The sequence below is a fragment of the Polypterus senegalus genome, chromosome 10 (genome assembly GCF_016835505.1).
Source record: "Polypterus senegalus isolate Bchr_013 chromosome 10, ASM1683550v1, whole genome shotgun sequence".
Lineage (NCBI taxonomy): Eukaryota > Metazoa > Chordata > Cladistia > Polypteriformes > Polypteridae > Polypterus > Polypterus senegalus.
The window spans coordinates 107,904,563-107,928,389 of NC_053163.1; the positions used below are offsets into that span (position 1 = coordinate 107,904,563).

At 38.2% G+C, this 23,827-nt stretch overlaps 1 protein-coding gene across 1 annotated transcript in view; it reads right to left on the reverse strand.

The window, feature by feature from the left end:
• Positions 1-4,972: 4,972 nt before the first annotated feature.
• thoc2 (THO complex 2) overlaps positions 4,973-23,827 on the reverse strand; it is a 133,891-nt gene continuing 115,036 nt past the window's right edge. The window contains exons 34-39 of the mRNA XM_039766308.1: positions 21,676-21,816; positions 12,820-12,886; positions 12,470-12,615; positions 12,153-12,229; positions 11,682-11,729; positions 4,973-5,705 (exon numbers count right to left, since the gene is read on the reverse strand). Coding sequence (XP_039622242.1) covers positions 11,702-11,729; positions 12,153-12,229; positions 12,470-12,615; positions 12,820-12,886; positions 21,676-21,816 — 459 coding nt within the window. The 3' untranslated portion in view covers positions 4,973-5,705; positions 11,682-11,701. The remainder of the gene's footprint in view (positions 5,706-11,681; positions 11,730-12,152; positions 12,230-12,469; positions 12,616-12,819; positions 12,887-21,675; positions 21,817-23,827) is intronic.

The following is a 23,827-nucleotide window of genomic DNA, read 5'->3' on the forward strand; positions in this document are numbered from 1 at the left end:
AGTTCGTTGGTCTCACCCTTCATGAAACAGTGAAGATTTTGAAATTCTGAAAGAATCTCATAATGGAGCCAATAATTTTTGGAGATGATATTAGTTTCAAGTAAACACAAGCCAGACATTTCCCTGTAAATGTACCAGGCAAAGTGACAAAATGGTGGGATTACACTTGGCTAGTGGTCTGCAAGCAGCCAGATATTTCCAAGATCAAGATGCATAATTTTGTTGGGGTTACATACAGCTTATGTACACTTAGGGGGAATTCTTTAAAACTCACTTTATAACCCCTTCATGGATTTTATACTAAAAAACTATAAATTTGGCATATCGTTTGAAGACATCTACTTGGTGCCGGGCAAAAGTTCTTTTTTCCCAAGAACGTTCACAGACTGAGCAGTTTTTCCTGATAGCTCAATAAGTTTTGCTTTGACAGAATTCATACCCAATTTGCTGCATGGTTAGAGGTAGTTGGATCCTATATTCCAGCAAGGCAGGCGGTAGCTAGCGTCAGGAGGCTTGTTCAAAACGGGAGGTCTCACTTGCCCATTTCTGAGTTGTCAGATAATCTCCCAAACACATGCGTGAAGAAAACAGTAGTACCTGGGAAGAACCCCAAAAAAAAAAAAAAAAAAACTATATATACTATAGTGATCCCTCACTATTTCACACTTCGACTTTTGCGGCTTCACTCTATCCCGATTTTTTTCTCATACACGCTTACGTCACTACGCATGCGCTTTCTAAGAACTATTATCTAAGCCCCACGATGGCTCCTAAACATGCTGCTTTTTCTAAGCCTTCTGACAATAAAACTAAGCGCCGGAGGAAGATGCTTACTATCCAGGAGAAGGTGAAACTCTTGGATATGATCAAAGATGGCAATACCCTACAAAAGTCTCCTCACACATATGAAAAGACAGCGGCAGCAACTGCCTATCAAGATGTTCTTCAGCCGCGCACCCAGACACCCAATGCCTACTCCTAGTACTCCTTCAGCGGAAGAAGACAACGACGCACCTGCTGAAGATACTGCACCACCTCTGAAGACTCTCCTACTGAGGTTGTGCCTTCATAGGTCAGTGGTTGTGTGTAAGAACTGTGTGTGTTTGTTTGTAATTAAATGTACAGTACAATAATCTACTATATAAAAGCGGTCGGGATTGTCCTACCGTCCCATGAGTGCAAAGCATAGCGGTGTTCCGCTTATCACAGACTTACTACTTGCAGCTTGCAGTATGAAGCGACGCGATGTGAGCAGAGTTCTGGTGCTCCCATTGTTCCCTTGCTTTTGTGCGCGATGCGCTGGAAAAACAGACAAAATTATGTCTCTGGAAATAATTAATGCTGGAGTACAAATGCCTCACCACGTAGTAAATATCAGGGGAGATGGTGCTTGCTTATTCTCATCTATAGCTTATTTAGTGCATGAAACTCTGTCTTTAGCGGTACAAATTCGGGCTGACATTGTACGACTTTGGACAGGCACTCGAGGGGATAAAAAAAAAAGTCAGTTTTCGGGAGATGTTATGAATGGGCACTTTGATGTTCTCATTCCCTACACTTACATGCCTGATGGAGTGCACACAAATTGAGGATAAAAGTCGGTCGCCTTAAAAGGCAGGTGAGCCTAGTAATAATGATATTTATAACGTCTAATATGTCTTATTTTCTCTTATTTTGTCTAATATATTGGGTAATACGAGTGTAATGGTGACTAAAGGGTGTTATTTCATGTCTATAGGGCTCTAATAATGTTAAAAAACGTATTTAGAAGGTCGGGAACAGGTTTTCTATACTCTTAACTGTGAAAATACTCGATTTATAAATAAAGAATCCTACTTCGCGAAAATTTATTTATCACTGTAGAGTCTGGAATGCATTAACCGTGATAAACGAGGGTTCACTGTATATACAAAAACACTACATAGACATGGAGAACCCGTGAAAGCTGTGTAAACATAATGGCAAGTTAAGAAATTTAAACCCAGAAATTTGCAGCCACGAGGCATTGAACTACCCTCTGCTGGCAACCAACAAATTCATTAAAATGACACAGTATGTTGAATCCACTCCTGTTTTTGGTTTCCTGGCTTTAAAGTTGCCTATGAATAAAATGCTCCTATCTAAACTCCCTTTAAAATTATCATTAACTTAGCTCTAATGTCTCTGTTAGGTGTCTGTAACAATGATGCCAACAGCCTAAGCTTTCTCTCCTGTTTCATACGATTGCATCTCTTCCCCAACCCCAATCCCAATCTGTCTTTAACAATATCAATTCATTAAAATCAGAATTTGTAAAGTTTGTGATCTCACTATAATGTCACACTTACATCAGTTTACAATGCCAGCTGAAATATTTCAAAACTCTTTCATGTTCACTTTTAAACTATTACACTATTTCTATATTCACTTTTTCCCCCCCTATGAAATTTCACTGTGACAGCATTTTACACAACATCCTATTAAAGCAGCACAGCACTGTGCGCAAGACAGGAACCATGTCCAGACAAGATGGCAGGCAACCTCCTTGATTCAGTCAGTTCTTAATGTCACATTGAAAGGCATTGTTAGAACACCCAATCATGGACTTCTAGAAGATCCCTACTTTCCCTCTCCTTATTGCTTAAAAACAGTCCATCACTAACATGCACTTTTGTCTGTCCAATACACACACAGAAAAACTAACCTACTGTGACAATGAGGTAATACGGGTTATTTTTGTTATATATTCATAAGCATTCTAGGTGAAAAGATGAATATGAGACTAAAGTACTGAATGTCAACTTTAATTTCTGGGCATATACGATTTACATATAACACAACAATATTGGGAAAAATGAGCAGAACTGCCGGGGTAAATGACTGACAGGTGATTCTATCTGCTCAGGTTTTCCATGTTGCAGAAATGATCAACAAATAAAAGAGCTCTGAGTGTGGAGGGTTTGTTGAAATTATTGGAGTTTACATTTGGGGCCAGGTGTTAACATCAAAGGTACAAAACAAGATGAACACTAGAGAACGACGATGACAGAAAAGCAAGCAATCTTGAAAATGAGATTAAAGCAAATACTGATCAGAACAACTGGGCATTACAAAATAAACATTTTGGAAAAAAAAATACTGCAGATGTGCACAATTTGCAATAAGCAGGTGACCCTAGAAAGGAGTTTTGATAGAGCTGCAAAGAGAAGCCCAAAAATAATAAAGACATAAAAAAGAAAGCCTACAGGCTTTCAGGAATGTGTCAGAATTCATGGCTGGGAGGAATAATTAAAGAAGATATAGCACAACCTCTCATCAGCACCAGGAACAGGAAAACCATACAAGTTTGCAATGCAGTACAAATATCAAAATTTTATGGACAAACAAGATACAGAAAAACCTTTTATCAGAGTAATAGAAAGGAAAAGTGTGGAGAAATACAGGGAATGCAAATACTCCTAAACACATCAGCTCATCTGTGAAGTATGGAGGAGGCAGGGTTTTGATATCTTCTGGAACTGGTTCACTGGTCTTTACTAATGATGTAAACGATGACTGTAGCAGTAGGATGAATTGTGAAATGTATAGAAACATCATCTTGTCTTCTCAATTTCAACCAAATTCTCCCAAGCTCACTGAACAAAGTTTTATAATATAGCAAGAAAATGACCCAAAACCCACTCACTGTCTAACCAAAGAAGTCATTGGAAAGAAAAAGTGAAAAGATACAGACCAGGCAAGTCAGTTTCCTGATTTAAACACAATTGAGAATGCTTTTTACCTGCTTACTAGGTAATGAAAGTTTGAATAGCTCCAGAACAAGCACCAACTGAAACAGGCTGCCATAAAGGCATAGGAGATCATGCCAGATGAAGTTCAATGATGTCTATGGGTCAAAGACTTAGGGCACATTTTGCATGTTAAGGGGTATGTGACCAAATGTTAACTTGAACCAAATTCATTTTTGCTTCAGGTTAATTCCAATAGTTCTACTCAGCTGGAACTGGGGAATAAACACAACAAATATAAACAATATTAGAAAAATTACAGGAAACCATTGCTCTAGTCTTATGTTAATCTTTTCACATATAATCCCGCTTTTATGAATATATAACAAAAAAATATAACCCACATTACCTTAGTGACCCAGTAATTTTGTTCCTCACAGTAAGTTCTCTCTCAGTTTCAAACTCTGCTTGCATGTTTTACAACTTTATCAAAAGGTGCTGTGTTGTGCTGTGCCCTCGATCTAACATCAAGGTTCAAGTCACATAAGCAATCTTCTGATTTTCTCTTTTGTTCCTGAAACAGTGGGTGACACAGAAGGAAAAAAAAACAAAAAAAAAACACCAGTTTTGCCCATAAGTTTTTCCCTTATTGTATCTTTTTCAAAATGTCTTGCAGTTGTGTCAATACATCCTCCCACTGGTCAGGTGCTTCTGTATCAATACAGGCAAATGGATCACTACCACTCTAACCAGAAGCTATCATCAGTGGTCGGAGTAGGGAACACATTAGACACAACTGGATTATTTCCTACTGACAACTTTCTTTTTGATACATGTACTACACCAGAGGTACTGAACCTAACATGCAGCTTCCCTAAACAGAGAAACGGAGTATTTCAATAAGCCTAATACGATCTAAAATAACATTTGAATAAGGCCCTTTTAAAAATCAGACATAATATATTGTAATCAACTGACTCCAAAGTTAATGAACACTTAAACAAAACCCAGCTGTCTTCTGAACTGCACAGGTTGAGATATTTTACCAAACAACAAAATCAACAAATGCCAATGGTTTTTTTTTTCATTTTCCCCCTCCAATTAGTTTTAAGTGTCTTCACTTCCCCAAACACACTGAATGATGCACACAGCTCAAGTTTACGACCCACTGAGAAAACTATTATTTATTTAGAAAAAGCTTACACTGGTAGAATACAGCAGATAAAAATCCCAAAAAAGTAGATTGGAAATGTTCTTTTTTTTGACTAAATGATGGCAATACAAATCTCCTGCAGTTGTACAAGTCCTACTTGCAATTGCATCTGATAACGATTTAACTTTTATACAATTTATTTAAAAACATTGTGACAAAAAGCACAAAAAATTTAACAAGAAACATTTGAAATAAAAGGAACAGATAATCTGAACTCAATTATAGTAAACCATATTTTACTGTATACATAATATACAAATAAGACCATTTGCATTGTAACAGCAACTGCTACAGGTGTTGGGTACTTGTATTAAAAAGAGCAAAAAATAAATAAAATGACTTCTATGTGAGGACAATATAAACTAAAAGTACATGTGAATGGTAACCTGGCAAAGCCAACAAATACTTCCATACATTAGGGAAAGAGCAAAAAAAAGCAGCAGGCAATGAAATGGAAGGCCTGCAGGAATAGTCAACATCCGTCTAAAGCCAATTCCACTTGTTTGTAGCACACTGTGCTCATATTAGATGAAAACAGACTTTCAGCTGTTTACTGAAAAATGCAGGGAAAAGCAGGTAAAAGACTTCAGCCTTTTTAAATTGCTGGGCTAAAAAGAACAAAAATGTTGTGCAGGCGCTCGTTCATTTTGTACAATTTAGCTGGGTCCTCGGCTTTCAAAGTGATCCATACCAAAACAAAGCAAAAACTGAGACTTGTCTCTGTAGAGTTTAGATGAAGCAAATGAAAACAGGTCTCCTCAGCTCGTAGTCAATAGAAAAGTCGCCTGGAGAAGACAGAATGAAAGAGAAAAACTAAATATTAGAAAAAAACAAAAACATCTTTATAATGTGCAAGTCAGTACAGGTCAATTGACAAAGATGTGTATTCAAAAGTTAAGCATGACTTAAAATTATGAATAAGAGCATGTACATGAGTAGCAAATGATACATACAATAATTATTAGTATTTATTAGCCAAAATAAACAAATGTCTCAACAGGCTGCTCATCTGTCATGATGAGTGAAGACATTTTCACAAAACATTGGTATGATAAAGAAAGTAAACATGTGTTTACACCAGTAATTTAGACCATCATTTTCTTGGTTAGCATTCTCATGTAAGATCCCACGTTGAGGAGTGCTAATTGCAGTTAATTTTGGATTCTCATAGTTCTGTGATAGAAAACTGTTTTTCAACTGAACTGAAAGCCAGATTCATTCTAAAACTAGCAAAATTCCTGTGCTTCGCAATGGAGAAGTAGTGTGTTAAATAAGTTATGAAAAAGAAAACATTTTAAAAATAACGTACCATGATTGTCAATGTAATTGTTGTCACTGTTATGAGTGTATATGTATAGCATAAAGTCAATGAAACTTATGGGATATTAATCTGGTCAGTTAAGTAGCAGAGGGGGTTGTTAATCAGTTTCAGCTGCTGTGGTGTTAATGAAATTAACAACAGATGCACTAGAGGGGCAACAATGAGATGACCCCAAAACAGGAATGAATGGTTTAACAGGTGGAGGCCACTGACATTTTTCCCTCCTCATCTTTTCTGACTGTTTCTTCACTAGTTTTGCATTTGGCTACAGTCAGTGTCACTACTGGTAGCATGAGGCGATACCTGGACCCTACAGAGGTTGCACAGGTAGTCCAACTTCTCCAGGATGGCACATCAATACGTGTCATTGCCAGAAGGTTTGCTGTGTCTCCCTGCACAGTCTCAAGGGCATGGAGGAGATTCTAGGAGACAAGCAGTTACTCTAGGAGAGCTGGAGAGGGCCATAGAAGGTCCATAACCCATCAGCAGGACCAGTATCTGCTCCTTTGGGCAAGGAGGAACAGGATGAGCACTGCCAGAGCCCTACAAAATGACCTCCAGCAGGCCACTGGTGTGAAGGTCTCTGACCAAACAACCAGAAAGACTTCATGAGGGTGACCCAAGGGCCCCATGTCCTCTAATGGGCCCTGAGCTCACTAACCAGCAGCATGCAGCTCGATTGGCATTCGCCATAGAATACCAGAATTGGCAGATGCATCACTGGTGCCCTGTGCTTTTTACAGATGAGAGCAGGTTCACCCTGAGCACGTGACAGAAGTGAAAGGGTCTGGAGAAGCCATGGAGAACATTATGCTGCCTGTAACATCATTCAGCATGAGCAGTTTGGTGGTGGGTTAATGATTGTCTGGGGAGGCATATCCATGGAGGGTCACACAGACCGCTACAGGCTTGACAAAGGCACCTTGGCTGCCATTAGGTATCAGGATGAAATCCTTGGACCCATTGTCAGACCCTATGCTGGTACAGTGGCTCCTGGTGCACGACAATTCCTGGCCTCATGTGGTGAGAGTATGCAGGCAGTTCCTGGAGGATGAAGGAATTGATACCATTGACTGGCCACCACACTTTCCTGACCTAAATCCAATAGAACACCTCTGGGACATTATGTTTTGGTCCATCCAATGCCACCAGGTTGCACCTCAGACTGTCCAGGAGCTCAGTGATGCCCTGGTCCAGATCTGGGAGGAGATCCCCCACAACACCATCTGTCATCTCATTAGAAGCATGCACCGATGTTGTCAGGTATGTATACAAGAACACAGGGGCCATACAAAGTGCTGCATACAATTTTGAGTTGCTGCAATTAAATTTTGGCAAAATGGACTAGCCTGACACAATTTTTTCACTCTGATTTTTGGGGCGTCTTTGAATTCAGGGCTCTGTAGGTTGATCATTTTCATTTCCATCAAACGATGTGGCATCCTTTCGTTTCTAACAAATTACCCAATCTATATCAGTATAGATATCCAGGAGGATTTCTTTTTCCCATTGAGATCTGATGTGTTTTCAAAGTGTTCCTTTAATTTTTTGAGCAGTTTTATATATATATATATATATATATATATATATATATATATATATATATATATATATATATATATATATATATATATATATATATATATATATATATATATATACACACACACACACACACACACAGTGGGTACAGAAAGTACTCAGACCCCCTTCAATTTTTCACTCTTTGTTATATTGCAGCCATTTGCTAAAATCATTTAAACTAATTTTATTCCTCATTAATGTACACGCAGCACCCCATATTGACAGACAAAAAAATAATTTTTGAAATTGTTGCAGATTTATTAAAAAGAAAAACTGAAATATCACATGGTCCTAAGTATTCAGACCCTTTGCTCAGTATTTAGTAGAAGCACCCTTCTGAGCTAATACAGCCATGAGTCTTCTTGGGAAAGATGCAACAAGTTTTTACACCTGGATTGGGGATCCTCTGCCATTCCTCCTTGCAGATCCTCTCCAGTTCTGTCAGGTTGGATGGTAAATGTTGGTGGACAGCCATTTTTAGGTCTCTCCAGAGATGCTCAATTGGGTTTAAGTCAGGGCTCTGGCTGGGCCATTCAAGAACAGTCACAGAGTTGTTGTGAAGCCACTCCTTCGTTATTTTAGCTGTGTGCTTAGGGTCATTGTCTTGTTGGAAGGTAAACCTTGGCCCAGTCTGAGGTCCTTAGCACTCTGGAGAAGGTTTTGTCCAGGATATCCCTGTACTTGGCGCATTCATCTTTCCCTCAATTGCAACCAGTCATCCTGTCCCTGCAGCTGTAAAACACCCCCACAGCATGATGCTGCCACCGCCATGCTTCACTGTGGGAACTGTATTGGACAAGTGATGAGCAGTACCTGGTTGTCTCCACACATACCGCTTAGAATTAAGGCCAAAAGTTCTATCTTGGTCTCATCAGACCAGAGAATCTTATTTCTCACCATCTCAGAGTCCTTCAGGTGTCTTTTAGCAAACTCCATGCGGGCTGTCATGTGTCTTGCACTGAGGAGAGGCTTCCGACAGGCCACTCTGCCATAAAGCCCTGACTGGTGGAGGGCTGCAGTGATGGTTCACTTTCTACAACTTTCTCCCATCTCCTGACTGCATCTCTGGAGCTCAGCCAAAGTGATCTTTGGGTTCTTCTTTACCTCTCTCACCTCTTCTCTCCCACTAGCTCAGCTTGGCCGGACGGCCAGCTCTAGGAAGGGTTCTGGTCGTCCCAAATGTTTTCCATTTAAGGATTATGGAGGCCACTGTGCTCTTGGGAACCTTAAGTGCAGCAGAAATTTTTTTGTAACCTTGGCCAGATCTGTGCCTTGCCACAATTCTGTCTCTGAGCTCTTCAGGCAGTTCCTTTGACCTCATGATTCTCATTTGCTCTGACATGCATTGTGAGCTGTAAGGTCTTATATAGACAGGTGTGTGGCTTTCCTAATCAAGTCCAATCAGTATAATCAAACACAGCTGGACTCAAATGAAGGTGATCTCAAGGATGATCAGAAGAAATGGAAAGCACCGAGTTAAATATATGAGTGTCACAGCAAAGGGTCTGAATACTTAGGACCATGTGATATTTCAGTTTTTCTTTTTTAATAAATCTGCAACAATTTCTAAAATTATTTTTTTTGTCTGTCAATATGGGGTGCTGTGTGTACATTAATGAGGAAAAAGATTAATTTAAATGATTTTAGCAAATGGCTGCAATATAACAAAGAGTGAAAAATTGAAGGGGGTCTGAATACTTTCCATACCCACTGTGTGTGTGTGTGTATATATATATATATATATATATATATATATATATATATATATATATATATATATATATATATATATATATATATATATATATATATATATATATATATACATACATATACACATACATACTGTATATAGCAAAATCCCTGCACTTTGCAGCGACGAAGAACTGCTTTTAAATTTTTATTAAGAAGAAAAGAAAACCTTTTTAAACTGAGGGAAAATATATCAAGAACTATCTGTTAAGGATCTCTTTGTATACCACGTTGTCAGTTCAGCACTCTGGTTGTAATATGACCAAGCTGTGCACTGAAATTGAGAATGCAACGTATAGTTTTGTCCAGGAGAAAAGCAATGTTGCCTCAAATCAATGGCAACCTTTTGTAGGGTCTGTCCCTGAGACTTATTAATGGTCATCGCGAAGCAGAGCCTTACTGGAAATTTGAGGCATTTGAATTGGAAAGGGAGATTAGAGGGTAGAACAGTGATGCGAAGAATACATTCAGAGTGTGGCGCTCTGCTGATTTTTAGTGTAGCTGCCTTCACACAGCTTCTCCGCTGCTTTATAAATGAATGCCATATAAGGCCGTCGTTTCTCCTTGCTTTGCAGTTCTGTACTGTTTTATTGTTCGTTTATTACGATTGTTATAGTTATTGTGTAGGTATTCGAGACTTACTTTACTGTTCAGGTACCCATTTCCTTTATTTAATCCGCGGCTTGTATGCTATTGTTTGTTCGTTTATTAGGATTATAGATATTTATTGATTCCCTTCTTTAGCTGACTGCCTGCTCATATAAGGTGCTCCGCTGGTTTTTTGTGAAGCAGCCTTTACACAGCTTCTCCGCTGTTTTATAAACGAACGACATATAAAGCCATCCTTGTTCCTTGCTTTGCCAAGGAAGCTGCCTTTTAATTTAATCCACGGGTTCCCCGCTGTTTTATTGTTAGTTTATTACCATGATTATAGTTCTCTTTATATATCACGTTGTCAGTTTAGCACTCTGGTTGTAATATGTTGAAGCTGCGCGAGCTCACTCTTGAGAATGCAACGTATAGTTGTCCAGGAGAAAAGCAATCTTGCCTGAAATCAATGGCAACCTTTTGTAGGGTCTGTTCCTGAGACTTATTACTTCTCATCGCGAAGCAGAGCCTTACTGGAAATTGGAGGCATCTGAATTGAAATGGGAGATCAGAGGGTGTAACGGGGATGCGAGGAATACATTGAGTGTGGAGGAACTCTAGAGACAGCGTGTGTATTAACTTGTGGATTTTTCTGTGAGTATTTGGTGGCAGTGTGACGAAGTTGCTTCCACAAGACCACGTTAGCTGTGGAGCTCAGCTCGGAGCATATTCTTTTCCCTACTAGACAATTGTGTAATGCGTTTTTTGAACAGGTTTGATGCGTGGGAAGTGACCACTCATACTGCGTTCACTCGGTTCACGTGAGCTGCTCTCTTGTGTGATGTTGCGATGTTAACGGCTTTATTTAATGTTAGCGAAGACCCGGCACTTAAAAGTTTCTCGCTATAGCAATTTTAACTCCGTTACAAAATGATCCAAAGTCTCGTTTATACCTCGTGTCTTCTCATTAAACTTGTATCTCACAAATCAAGTATTCAGCGTTTTTCTTCAGCGCTCTTTGGGAGCTCTTCCTTCTTTTCTACGTACTGCGGTCACAGTCAGTTCACGGGATTACGTGGCCGGCGTGATGATGTCACACGCAGCTCCGCTCCCCACGGCCATCGAGCTAAAGTCCATTACAGTATATGGAGAAAAATAGCTTCCGGTTATGACCATTATGCATAGAATTTCAAAATGAAACCTGACCAACTTTTGTAAGTAAGCTGTAAGGAATGAGCCTGCCAAATTTCAGCCTTCTACCTACACGGGAAGTTGGAGAATTAGTGATGAGTGAGTGAGGGCTTTTTCTTTTATTAGTATAGATAGAATTAAAAGCATTTGTTTGAATAAGAACAAGAGAATGACTAAAATATCTTGAGCGTATGTAGTCAAAACATACTGTTTCAACGAAAACTAAAAGTTATTCACATATTATACAAATTGAAAGTGGTATTTATTGAAGGATGAGAAGGGTGTGGATATCTGTTCCAACTTTGTACAATGCAATAAGACTTACCTTGGTCATCTCAGTTTACATTATCTATGCTTATCTGATGATTTATGGGTAAAACCATTAAGGGAAATATCTTTAAAAAACAAACAAAAATAACCTAAATAATAAAATAGCAACTGCCAGACTGTTCTTTAGTTTTCTTTTCTGAACCTGTTAAGCTGTTTTGTGTGCCAATTTCAGGGAAATATTTTTCACAACTGAAATAAAGATTAGGGCAACTGGTGAAGGGCAAAGATTACAAGACAATATTTCAAAGTTTACTTTTTCGAAAGAAAATTAACATTAAATAGTGGCTGTGCTCTGCCCATCTAGGTGTTCAGAAATTAAATTATTCTTGTCATATTTTCCCTTGAGTGTAGAAAACACCAAGAATTATTTGTGTGTGACAAACGTACCCTTCATTCGCTACAAACGTCATTGTAGAACCAAACCTAGGATTATTCTACAAGAACATCTATACAAGCAAAAGGATATTGTTTTTTCTCTTCCTTCATCCCAGAGCTCTCTCTCTTCTCTTTTTTTTCAGCTTTTTCTTTATCGTGCCTTGACTCCTAAATGGAAAACATTACATCAAAACATGTACATTTCACTCATTACACAGAGGAAATATATACAATGTGAAAGAGACACACAAGGGGATACCAAAAAAGAATGTGTAAAGTTCAGTATGCATCAAGTAGAGAAATAGTGTGGAGATTAGAGACTTAGTATATTGCCTGAATTCCAAGGCAAAGTTCAGACCAAGTTCTCCACATTACATCATTAGCACATGATTTATATTTCAAAGATACCTTTTTACCAGATGAACTCTTATCCAGTTTTGTTGAATCGCTTTTCTCTTTACTAGAAGACTTGCTGCTTTTGCTCTTATCTCTTTCTTTTTCACTGGAATGTGGTGAATCAGATGGACTTTCACTCTTGCTGTGTTTTGATGAGCCTGCAAACATAGAATAATATTTATACTAATATTTAAAGATATTAGTTTGTTTCTGTTCTTTCTACAGACTGAAAACATTTTTTCAAAATACACTATTTTTTATGCCAGCATCTTCATTTCACATTTTTCTCCAGAAAAACAACGCAGCCTTGATGGGAAGGTAAAATCTGGTGAAAAATATGAATTCTTGATTAATATATCTACCTGTTCCATTTTCATCTTTCCGCCTTTTTAATTCTTGACTCATTTCTCGGTCACTGTTTGAATGGTCCTAGAAAATAAAAAAAAAAAACCTTTCCTTTTAATGCAGTATATACAACCAAAGTTCAAACTACAATTTCATTAGACAATCTGGAATGCAATGAAAGGAATGGTTTACAGATTAAAGGTATTTAGGTTTCATTTAACAGAATTCTGAGGGTTGTGCTTTTGGTATGTAATCCAAAAGCAATCCAAAGAAATAGAAGAAAAAAAAAAAGAACATGGCAGGAATTTTTTTGGCTTCAAAGGGTAAGCAAATGAATCTGCATATAAAGAATGAAAAACTTGCAACTCCAGCATGAGAACAAAAAAAAAAAAATCTTTTAGCATGACAGCATCAGCTTTGATGTTCACAGAGCTCGAACCCCCTTGAACATGGTTCACTTTTGTGCCTTATTTGGACTTTCTCTTTCTGAATGTAAAAATACCTATGTTTTGGACATTGTGAAAATGCAACACAAACCAAAGTTTTAAAATTAAAGTTCCATACACATTTTAAACCTGTTTGCTGTTCTTCCTCTCTGGCCCCCACAGTATAAAAATCATACTCATCTCCATTTCCTATTAATAAATAATAATTTTTCACTAAAAACGCTAAGTAACAAGTAAAACAAATTATAAGTTCTGGGTAGGGTATTCTTCTAACAAAAAAACTGGAAGAACCTAATTCATGCTATTTGAAAATGAAGCCTATTTTTAAGGTATAACTATAAATTACTAAATCATTTTTTGTTTATATATACAGCATATTTCTATTATACTACATACTATATTACCAATGATCAAGACCCTTTTTTTCTCCAAAATTAAAATTTGTGGCAAACAGACATTTAAATATCATTACACAAAAGCCTTAAGCATAAGTTTCAGAACTTTCTAATCTTACCACCTACATTTGCAATTACATATAGAATTTTTCCCCCCCAAAGAGCTTCATTTTGCCTTGAGTGACTTCTTTATCAGTTGAATGATACAAAAAATCAGCAATGGAAATGTATAACATAGTATTCCTGACTAAAAGGATGTTTTGTTGATACAGAAGTGTCACAATTCAATTAAGAAACCCCTATATAATATTGCTGTTTTTAAACCTTCTGGTACTTTTTATGGCCTAAAGTGATTTTAAAAAAGAATCAAGTCTTCAAGACCTCTATAATGATCCTTAACTTGCTTCAGCTGTGATGCATAAATAAATCCCATCCATGAATGTGTACAAGGCAAGTTGCAATCACGGTTAAGACTAAAAAGCTTTCATAAAGAGTGAGAAAATAAATTGTTTCATTGCACCTGCAGGGCAAAAAGCAGAAGATTTCCCAAAACCTTTACATTCCAAGAAGCATTATAAGGAAGTTTAAAGCTTACAGCACAGCTGCAGGCCTGTGTTGTCTGTGGGAGAAAGTCCAACATTTCCTCAACTACCAACAGAAGCTTACTACTCAGGACAATTAAGAAAAATCTCTGTGTTGACAAAAAAAAAACACAACTACAAGATGATCTGATAAAGTTTGGGATAGGTGTTTCAGTGGCACCTAATAGATGAACACTAAACAAACAAGGACTTCTCTGCCAGACTTTTGAGATGTACTCCATTCTTGACCACAACGAACAAAGGTCAACTAGACTATGACAGGAGGAACTTGTGCTATATGCCTGCAGAGTTTTGAGAGACTCTATTGACTAATAAAACTACACTAGAAAAGTTTGGACATATGGGCCATCAAGGTGTTTGAAAAGCCAGGCTTTAAGACCAGAAGAATACCATCCTTGTGGTCAAGCATGAAGCTGGGTTACTGAGAATGTGTGGGTGTTGTTTTGCTGTAGTAACTGGCAATTCTGACCATGTAACTGGCATCATGGACTCCCAAATATGTCAGGCAATTATAAAGAGGAACATGAGGGCTTTTGTTTGGAAAATAAACTTTGGTCATCATTGGACTATCTAGCAAGACAATCAGCCCAAGAATAAAGCTTGGTTAAGAAACATATCCTGGAATGGCCTTTTCAGTCCCCATATTGAAATCCCGTAGGTTGTTGGTAGGATTTAAAGAATGCAGTTGCAACATGGAAGCCATCAAACAGCAATGAGCTATGGGCCTTGCATGTGAAGAATAGGAAAAGATTCCTCTAGAGCAGGGGTGCCCACACTTTTTCAGCTTGCACGCTACTTTTAAAATGACAAGGTCAAAATGATCTACGTACATGTTGGCCAATCCCAGCCAACACAGGGCACAAAGCAGGAAACAAACCCCGGGCAGGGTGCAGCCCACTGCAGGGCGCGCACACATACCAAGCACAATTTAGAATCGCCAATGCACCTAACCTGCATGTGTTTGGACTGTGAGAGAAAACTGGAGCACCCAGAGGAAACACATGCAGTCACGGGGAGAACATGCAAACTCCACGCCGGGAGGACCTGGGAAGCAAAACCGGGTCCCCAAACTGCAAGGCAGCTGCGCTACTGCACCACTCTATCGAGATAGAGAGACACAGAACATAAAAATAAAAAATAAAATATATTGTCAGGGATGCCAGGGCTGACGACCCGGCTGTGATGCTATGAAGGACCGGAAGAGGGCGTGTGCCAACCTGGGATCACGTGGGGGCTGCCACCCTGGTTGCTTTGGGGGGCACGGGTAGAGGGCTCGGAAGCCCAACCCTGTAGGGGCTCATGGTCACCGCTAGGGGGCGACCCGATGCCTTTGGAGCCCTTGTCCTCAGCACTTCCGCCACACCAGAAAGTGCTGGGGGGAAGAGAAGCAGGGACACCCAGTACAGCCAGCACTTCAGCCAAACTGGGGCGTATCGGCGGGTGATTGCTGGGGAGCACCTGGAGCATATCCGGGTGTGGATAAAAGTGGCCGTCTCCCTTCATTCGAGGCTGGAGTCGGGTGGAGGCAGGCGAAGAGAGAGTAGAGGTGGCCCGAACTTGAACTTCAAACTTGTAAATAAATGTGTGGTGGTGGAAAACAACATGTCTGCCTGTACCCGGGTTCCGTCCTGGTGGTGGAAAACAACATGTCTGCCTGTGCCCGGGTTCCGTCCGTCCGTCTCTCTCTCTCTAAATCTATATATGTATATCTATATAAATCTATATATATATCTATATATATAATATATATATATCTATATATATATATATATCTATATATCTATATATATACACATACACACAGTGTTGTGAAAAACTATTTGCCCCCTTCCTGATTTCTTATTCTTTTGCATGTTTGTCACACAAAATGTTTCTGATCATCAAACACATTTAACCATTAGTCAAATATAACACAAGTAAACACAAAATGCAGTTTTAAATGGTTTTATTATTTAGAGAAAAAAATCCAAACCTACATGGCCCTGTGTGAAAAAGTAATTGCCCCCTTGTTAAAAATAACCTAACTGTGGTGTATCACACCTGAGTTCAATTTCCATAGCCACCCCCAGGCCTGATTACTGCCACACCTGTTTCAATCAAGAAATCACTTAAATAGGAGCTGCCTGACACAGAAAAGTAGACCAAAAGCACCTCAAAAGCTAGACATCATGCCAAGATCCAAAGAAATTCAGGAACAAATGAGAACAGAAGTAATTGAGATCTATCAGCCTGGTAAAGGTTATAAAGCCATTTCTAAAGCTTTGGGACTCCAGCGAACCACAGTGAGAGCCATTATCCACAAATGGCAAAAACATGGAACAGTGGTGAACCTTCCCAGGAGTGGCCGGCCAACCAAAATTACCCCAAGAGCGCAGAGATGACTCATCCAAGAGGTCACAAAAGACAGGACCCCAGGACAACATCTAAAGAACTGCAGGCCTCACTTGCCTCAATTAAGGTCAGTGTTCACGACTCCACCATAAGAAAGAGACTGGGCAAAACGGCCTGCATGGCAGATTTCAAGACGCAAACCACTGTTAAGCAAAAGAACATTAGGGCTCGTCTCAATTTTGCTAAGAAACATCTCAATGATTGCCAAGACTTTGGGGAAAATACCTTTTGGACTGATGAGACAAAAGTTGAACTTTTTGGAAGGCAAATGTCCCATTACATCTGGCTTAAAAGGAACACAGCATTTCAGAAAAAGAACATCATACCAACAGTAAAATATGGTGGTGGTAGTGTGATGGTCTGGGGTTGTTTTGCTGCTTCAGGACTTGGAAGGCTTGCTGTGATAGATGAAACCATTAATTCTACTGTCTACCAAAAAATCCTGAAGGAGAATGTCCGGCCATCTGTTCGTCAACCCAAGCTGAAGTGATCTTGGGTGCTGCAACAGGACAATGACCCAAAACACACCAGCAAATCCACCTCTGAATGGCTGAAGAAAAACAAAATTAAGACTTTGGAGTGGCCTAGTCAAAGTCCTGACCTGAATCTAATTGAGATGCTATGGCATGACCTTAAAAAGGCGGTTCATGCTAGAAAACCCTCAAATAAAGCTGAATTACAACAATTCTGCAAAGATGAGTGGGCCAAAATTCCTCCAGAGCGCTGTAAAAGACTCATTGCAAGTTATCGCAAACGCTTGATTGCAGTTATTGCTGCTAAGGGTGGCCCAACCAGTTATTAGGTTCAGGGGGCAATTACTTTTTCACACAGGGCCATGTAGGTTTGGATTTTTTTCTCCCTAAATAATAAAACCATCATTTAAAAACTGCATTTTGTGTTTACTTGTGTTATATTTGACTAATGGTTAAATGTGTTTGATGATCAGAAACATTTTGTGTGACAAACATGCAAAAGAATAAGAAATCAGGAAGGGGCAAATAGTTTTTTACACCACTCTATATATATCTATCTATCTATCTATCTATCTCTACATCTACATCTACATACACACACACATACAGTCCCTGACAAAAGTCTTGTCGCTTGTGTACAAATTGACCTGAAGTGCCGCTAAAATAGATTTCTAATCAAGACTTTGTTACAAGAAATGGGTCATTTTAATCCCATCAGCTTTTGTAATAATGTTTCAGTGCAAAACGAAACTGACAAAAAGTATTCTAATATTTACAGCTTGGTAAAGCCCATTGAGTCCATTTTTGGCAAGACATAAGTGTTGTCGCCTTGTCATATGAGCTTCACCTGTGACTAATAATGGATCAATTAGGTCTCAGGTGTGTATAAAAAGAACCCCAGTACACTAGACCTTCACATCAACTGCAACTAGACCTCTGCAAACATGCCTAAGATTCACCCTGAGACTAAAGTGTTGATTATCAAGAGGCTGAAGACCAAATCCACTGCTGATGTGGCAAACACCTTCAATGTGTCTCAGCGTCAAGTTCAGAGAATAAAAAAAAGATTTGAAGAGACTGGAGACGTTTTTGACAAGCCCAGGCCAGGAAGACCCTGCAAGACAACTGCTCGAGAGGACCGTTTGTTGGCTCGAAAATCCAAGGCCAGCCCATTTTCCACTGCAGCAGAGCTCCACGAGACCTGGTCACCTGAAGTTCCTGTGTCAACCAGAACAGTTTGTCGGATTCTGTCTCGAAATGGCCTCCAAGGTCGAATCAGTGCCCATAAGCCAGCACTAAACAAAAGACAATTGAAAAACCGTGTGGCATTTGCCAAGGCCCACAGTCTGATAAAAGGATGGACGCTGGAAAAGTGGCAGAAGGTGGATTTTTTAGATGAATCTTCTGTTGAATTACACCACAGTCACCGCAAATGTTGCAGGAGACCTACTGGAACCCGCATGGAGCCGAGATTTACCCAGAAAACAGTGAAGTTTGGTGGAGGCAAAATCATGGTCTGGGGTTACATCCAGTATGGGGGTATGCGAGGGATCTGCAGGGTGGAAGGAAACATCAATAGTCTAAAATACCAAGAAATCTTAGCTACCTCTTATATTCCCAACCATAAAAAAGGCCAAATTCTGCAGCAGGATGGTGCTCCATCACATACTTCCATCTCCCCATCAAAGTTCCTTAAAGCGAAGATCATCAAGATGCTCCAGGATTGGCCAGCCCAGTCACCACACATGAACATCATTGAGCATATGTGGGGTAGGATGAAAGAGGAAGCATGGAAGACGGAACCAAAGAATATTGATGAACGCTGGGAGTCATGCAAGACTGTTTTCTTTGCTATTCCTGATTGACTTCATCAATAAATTGTATGAATCTTTGCCAAGCCGCATGGATGCTGTCCTTCAAGCTCATGTAAGTCATACAAGATATTAAATTTGGATCTCACAGCACCACTAATTAATTTGCTGACATATTTTTGGATTTGCAGTAAAGTTGTTCATTTTATGTATAGGCGACAAAACTTTTGTCTTGCCCAAATTTGACCTGCCTGTCTTGATTAAATGATAAATCTTTTTTCAGTGGAACTAATTTATTTCAGTGCATTAAACATCATTTGGGAGGGCTTTAGCTTTTCATATGAGCTATTTCTAACACCAGTTGATTAATTAAAAGTCAGGTTAATAGCAGGAGTTTCTACAAAATAGAGAAGCGACAAGACTTTTGGGACTGTTTACATATATACATACACATACATACAGAGTATCAAAGGTGGGTAGTAACGAGTTACATTTACTCTGTTACATTTACTTGAGTATCTTTTTAAAAGAATTGTACTTCTAAGAGTAGTTTTACTGCACCATACTTTTTACTTTTACTTGAGTAAAGTACATTTGTGAAGAAGAAACGGTACTCTTACTTCGCTACATTGGGCAACACTTGAATTGTTACTTTTTTTCCCCCATTAGAGTCTGACAGGCAATTTTCAATCTGCTCTGTAGCATATGCTGTCGAGTTGTGCACACGCCTTCCATTGCATCTTAACTGCGATTTTAGTTCCCTCTCCTTTCTCTTTCTCAGATCGCTTTTCGGAAGGAAGTCAGTTTCGTAGTTTTTATGAACAGTTTGAAAGTGCCTTTCCACATTTTCCTTCTTTGGAATAGCAATGACAGACTGACATGTCAGAAAAACGCACTTTGATTGTGACATTGTGAGAGAAAAAAATCCTCTTCCAATTCCACATCCAGCCCATAACAACAATTTAAAAAAAAAAAACAAAAAACCTTCTCTGGTCGATATTAATTGGAAGGCTAACTAGATCACCGGAATTTTGCAGTAGCTCGTACGTTTGATCGTGTGAGTGGGATGACCAGTGTGTTAGAAGAAAGGAGATCTCAGACTGGCCGCCCTGTATGTCAATCAAGTGCAAATGCCATAAGGAGGATATATATGATAGACTAAGATTAAAAAAAAAAAAAAAATTGAATGCAATGCGATCTACCTCCACTCCCTTTCCGATCTACCGGTCGATAGCGATCGACGCATTGGGCACCCCTGCTGTAAAGAGGTGCAAAAAGCTTGTCGGAACTTAAGGCTAAAAGTTTCTCAACAAACTACTGAAGTTGCAGGCAGAATAATAGTGGACATAATTATATTTGAAAAACGTGCATTTTTCATTTGAACTCAAAGCGAAGTCAATTTATGTTCCCAACGTAACTCAAATACATGTCAAGAAATATTTTTTGTTGTTTAAGAAAGCTTTTGTTGCATTTTGTTTTTTTTCTTAACCTCAACTCATATTACTATAAAGTCTTTTGGTTGAATATTTCCAATTGCAACTGTATATATTTGCTGTAATTATTGAGTAGATCAATTATTTTTATAATTATGTTTCTTAAAAAGATTTTGGCTATGCTTCTTTAAAGGTTAAGACTAAAGACCAATATTCTACATTCAGAAATATAGACCGAGTGAAAAAATTAAGGTGGCAGCCTTATCCAAAAACTAATAAACAATCACTGCTCACTTTAATTGAGTCTGAGAAACGTGCAGCAGCAATTAATTGTTCTTGCAATAAATAACACTAAGTTCAGATATTAAACTGTGCAGTATTAAAGATTTTTAAAGGGGTTCTGTATTTATAATGTATTTTAATAAATGAATTTGAGCAATATGGTAAGACAAGCAGTTGAAATAAAGCTGTACAGTGAGCAGAAATACACTTGAGCATACTTATCAAGCTGAACAACCCAATCCCACCCCAGGAGCCACTAATTTGCCGTGTGTCTTTATAAACATTACATTAAATAAGTAAGTACCTCTAAGTGCTCTTTTTGCGGTACACAATGTTACAAAGACAAACATTATTTTCCCTCCTTCCTTTGATTATTACAGTGCTAAATTTAGACATGCTTTATTAAACTCACAAAATAATTATTGTTTGTCTTCTTGGGCTTTCATTCTCGTCTAAGAAGCACTGCATCACTGGTACATGTACTTGTTTATTTTAAATATACATTTGAAAATGGAGCTCAAACAGCAGTCTGCACTGATGTAAATTTTAAAGGGTAATTAAAGTGTTCTACAAGTGAAAAACATGGTAATTTGTAATGGCGCCTGAAAGCAGCTACATTTAGAGCAAAAATCTTCCTTTAACTTCATCACTCTCACCCCCAGCGGCCAATATGTATGGAAAATACACCAAAGATCATACTCAGAAAATTATATTTTCCACTTTACTGAAGTGGTTTGCAAAAAATACAGAAAAAAATCCTTACAATACATCTAAAAAGCATTAAGTGGTCTTGATGAAGTTTTCAAGCTTTTCTTTTGACAATACAGAACAAAGAATACAAATGAAATAAGAATTCACAATTGTACTAAAGATATGTATTACAATATTTTAAGATTTTAAAATGTCAGATTAACATTGAATAAAACTTAGAACGAAAATGTGAAAACATGATCCCATGTACACAACCGTCAACCATGAAGACAACAAAGGGCCATGCCTATATAAGAAAAAGCACATTTGTACCACTGATAGCTACTTACTCTTTTTCGTTCTTTCCTATCTTTGTCATCCTTCTTTTCCCTTTCTCTTGATCGATCCCTGGGTTTCTCCATTTCTTTCTTATCCATTTCCTTTTCTTTGCTTTTGGATAATGGTGCTATGCTGTGGTTGGTGTAGTACTGCTGTAAATTAAGAACAGGAGGAGTCAAAAACATTCATTCTGACTAACTGTTCTTCATCCATATCATCCAGCTGATTTTTCAATTATGTGACAAGTTACCTCAATACTTAGTAATGACATTTTTATTTTTCTCTTTTCGATTTAATTTGTGTTATTTTAAAATAAAGTTTTGTGCTGTCGAGATTACAATTTATCCAAATAAAATCTGATGGGTCTAACTGCAGCCAGCAATACCTATGACATAGGCCAGATAATCCTCCCACAACCTTAATCTTAACCACAGTGTAATGTGATAGTTGTTTTGTGACTGATGTTAAGCATTTCATGATATTGGGCCTTATGTGACTGACCTCATAGGTACTGCTGTCTGCAATTACACTCTGTTGAAATCTGCTGGGTTTGCATTGTAAAGCCAACAAGACACTACACTAATGTGATTTAGAGCAGCATTCAGAAGGCCCGGAAAATGATATTATTAATGTACAATCTTGTCTGTTAATAAGTGAAAATTTATTTCAGATTTTATGGCTAGTCACCAAATAATTAAGCCAACTAAGTAAGTATTACCCCCGGAAGATGACTTAGGAAAACAGCCACCGGTATAGAATTAGAAATATACTTTTAAATAACAGTATGAAATATTTTCGAAAGAAGTTCACATATATTCCATTTTGCAGTGAAACAGCTGCTGAAGAAACAGCCTAACTACATATTTGATTGATGGACTTGGCTGCCTCTGTGCAAGTGTCTCTACTGCATGTTGTGCTTCAATACACAGACAACCATGTTAAGTGTTTATTAGCTGATCAATAGATTTCTGCATTCAACCAGGTAAAAATCAACAGAAAGCAGGTTCCAATTGACAGTAATGACCTTGGAAACAAGGATAGTGAGAACGATTTGAAAGACAGACTCATGTAGGCTTGGGTCAAATCAATATTTCACTCTTGAATGCTTTTGGTCTTTCATCATCAAATGTACTATTATTTTGACAGACTCTGTAGAGCTACATTGTCACTCTCCCAACATACAAAGGACAGTGGTTATAGAGAAATATTCTAACCAGTCTTGGAGAAGATTTACTTTTATTAAGCAGTTGGATATGATGTATTGTTCCCGGACTAAGTTACTATTGCTGCAAGATAACAAATCTTCAAATCATGAACTAAAACAAATCAGTTTTTTCTTTTTTTTTTATAATATATCAAATTAGTTTTTATAAACTTTTAAGTGTGTGTTAAACAATGAATCACTTTAACACAACACTTCTTTTATTAATGCAGCAACTTACTTTTATTTTGCTATTTTACTTTCAGTAACAATAAGCCTAATAAATAACTGCAAGCTGTATCCTAGTATAGGAGTTCACAACCATCTTCAAGCCAAGAATATAAACCCAATGCTACGAAGTGGAGTATGCTTTTGGATCTTTACTGCTAACAGTAGTCACACAGCATAATTTTCACTTATAGTAGACACTACTCAAAACAAATGCTTAACTACAGCAGACTTCTGACACGTGCAGTTAAATGCTGTGCGACTTCTCTAAGTCAGAAATGTTTTAAGTACCACCATTTTTTAAAAATTTAATTATTTAAATTTTATTGGAGGAAAAGAACATTTCATACAATCAATTCAAACTTAATAAAACTGAACTCAACCCTCAATCGAGAGAATGAGAGAACATAGGCAAAAGTTACAAAAAACAACCACAACTACAATATAAATACTTAATCAATATTTCATCAGATCTTACAATAATTTTAACAAGTTTTGAACAGATCCTGCAAGAGAGAATTTCACTTTTGCTAATTTAAAATAGTAAAGAACATCAGTTACCCACTGACTTATAAAAGGTGGGTTGAGATTCTCTGATAAGTGGTCCTTGGTGCTGTGCGAATTTTAAAATGAATAATCGCTCCCCAAAAAGTATAGACTCCAACTGGGTGTAGGTGTGACACGAGTGCATTACGCGCTCCGTGATTAATTGAAATGCCGGCTGCAGCAATGCA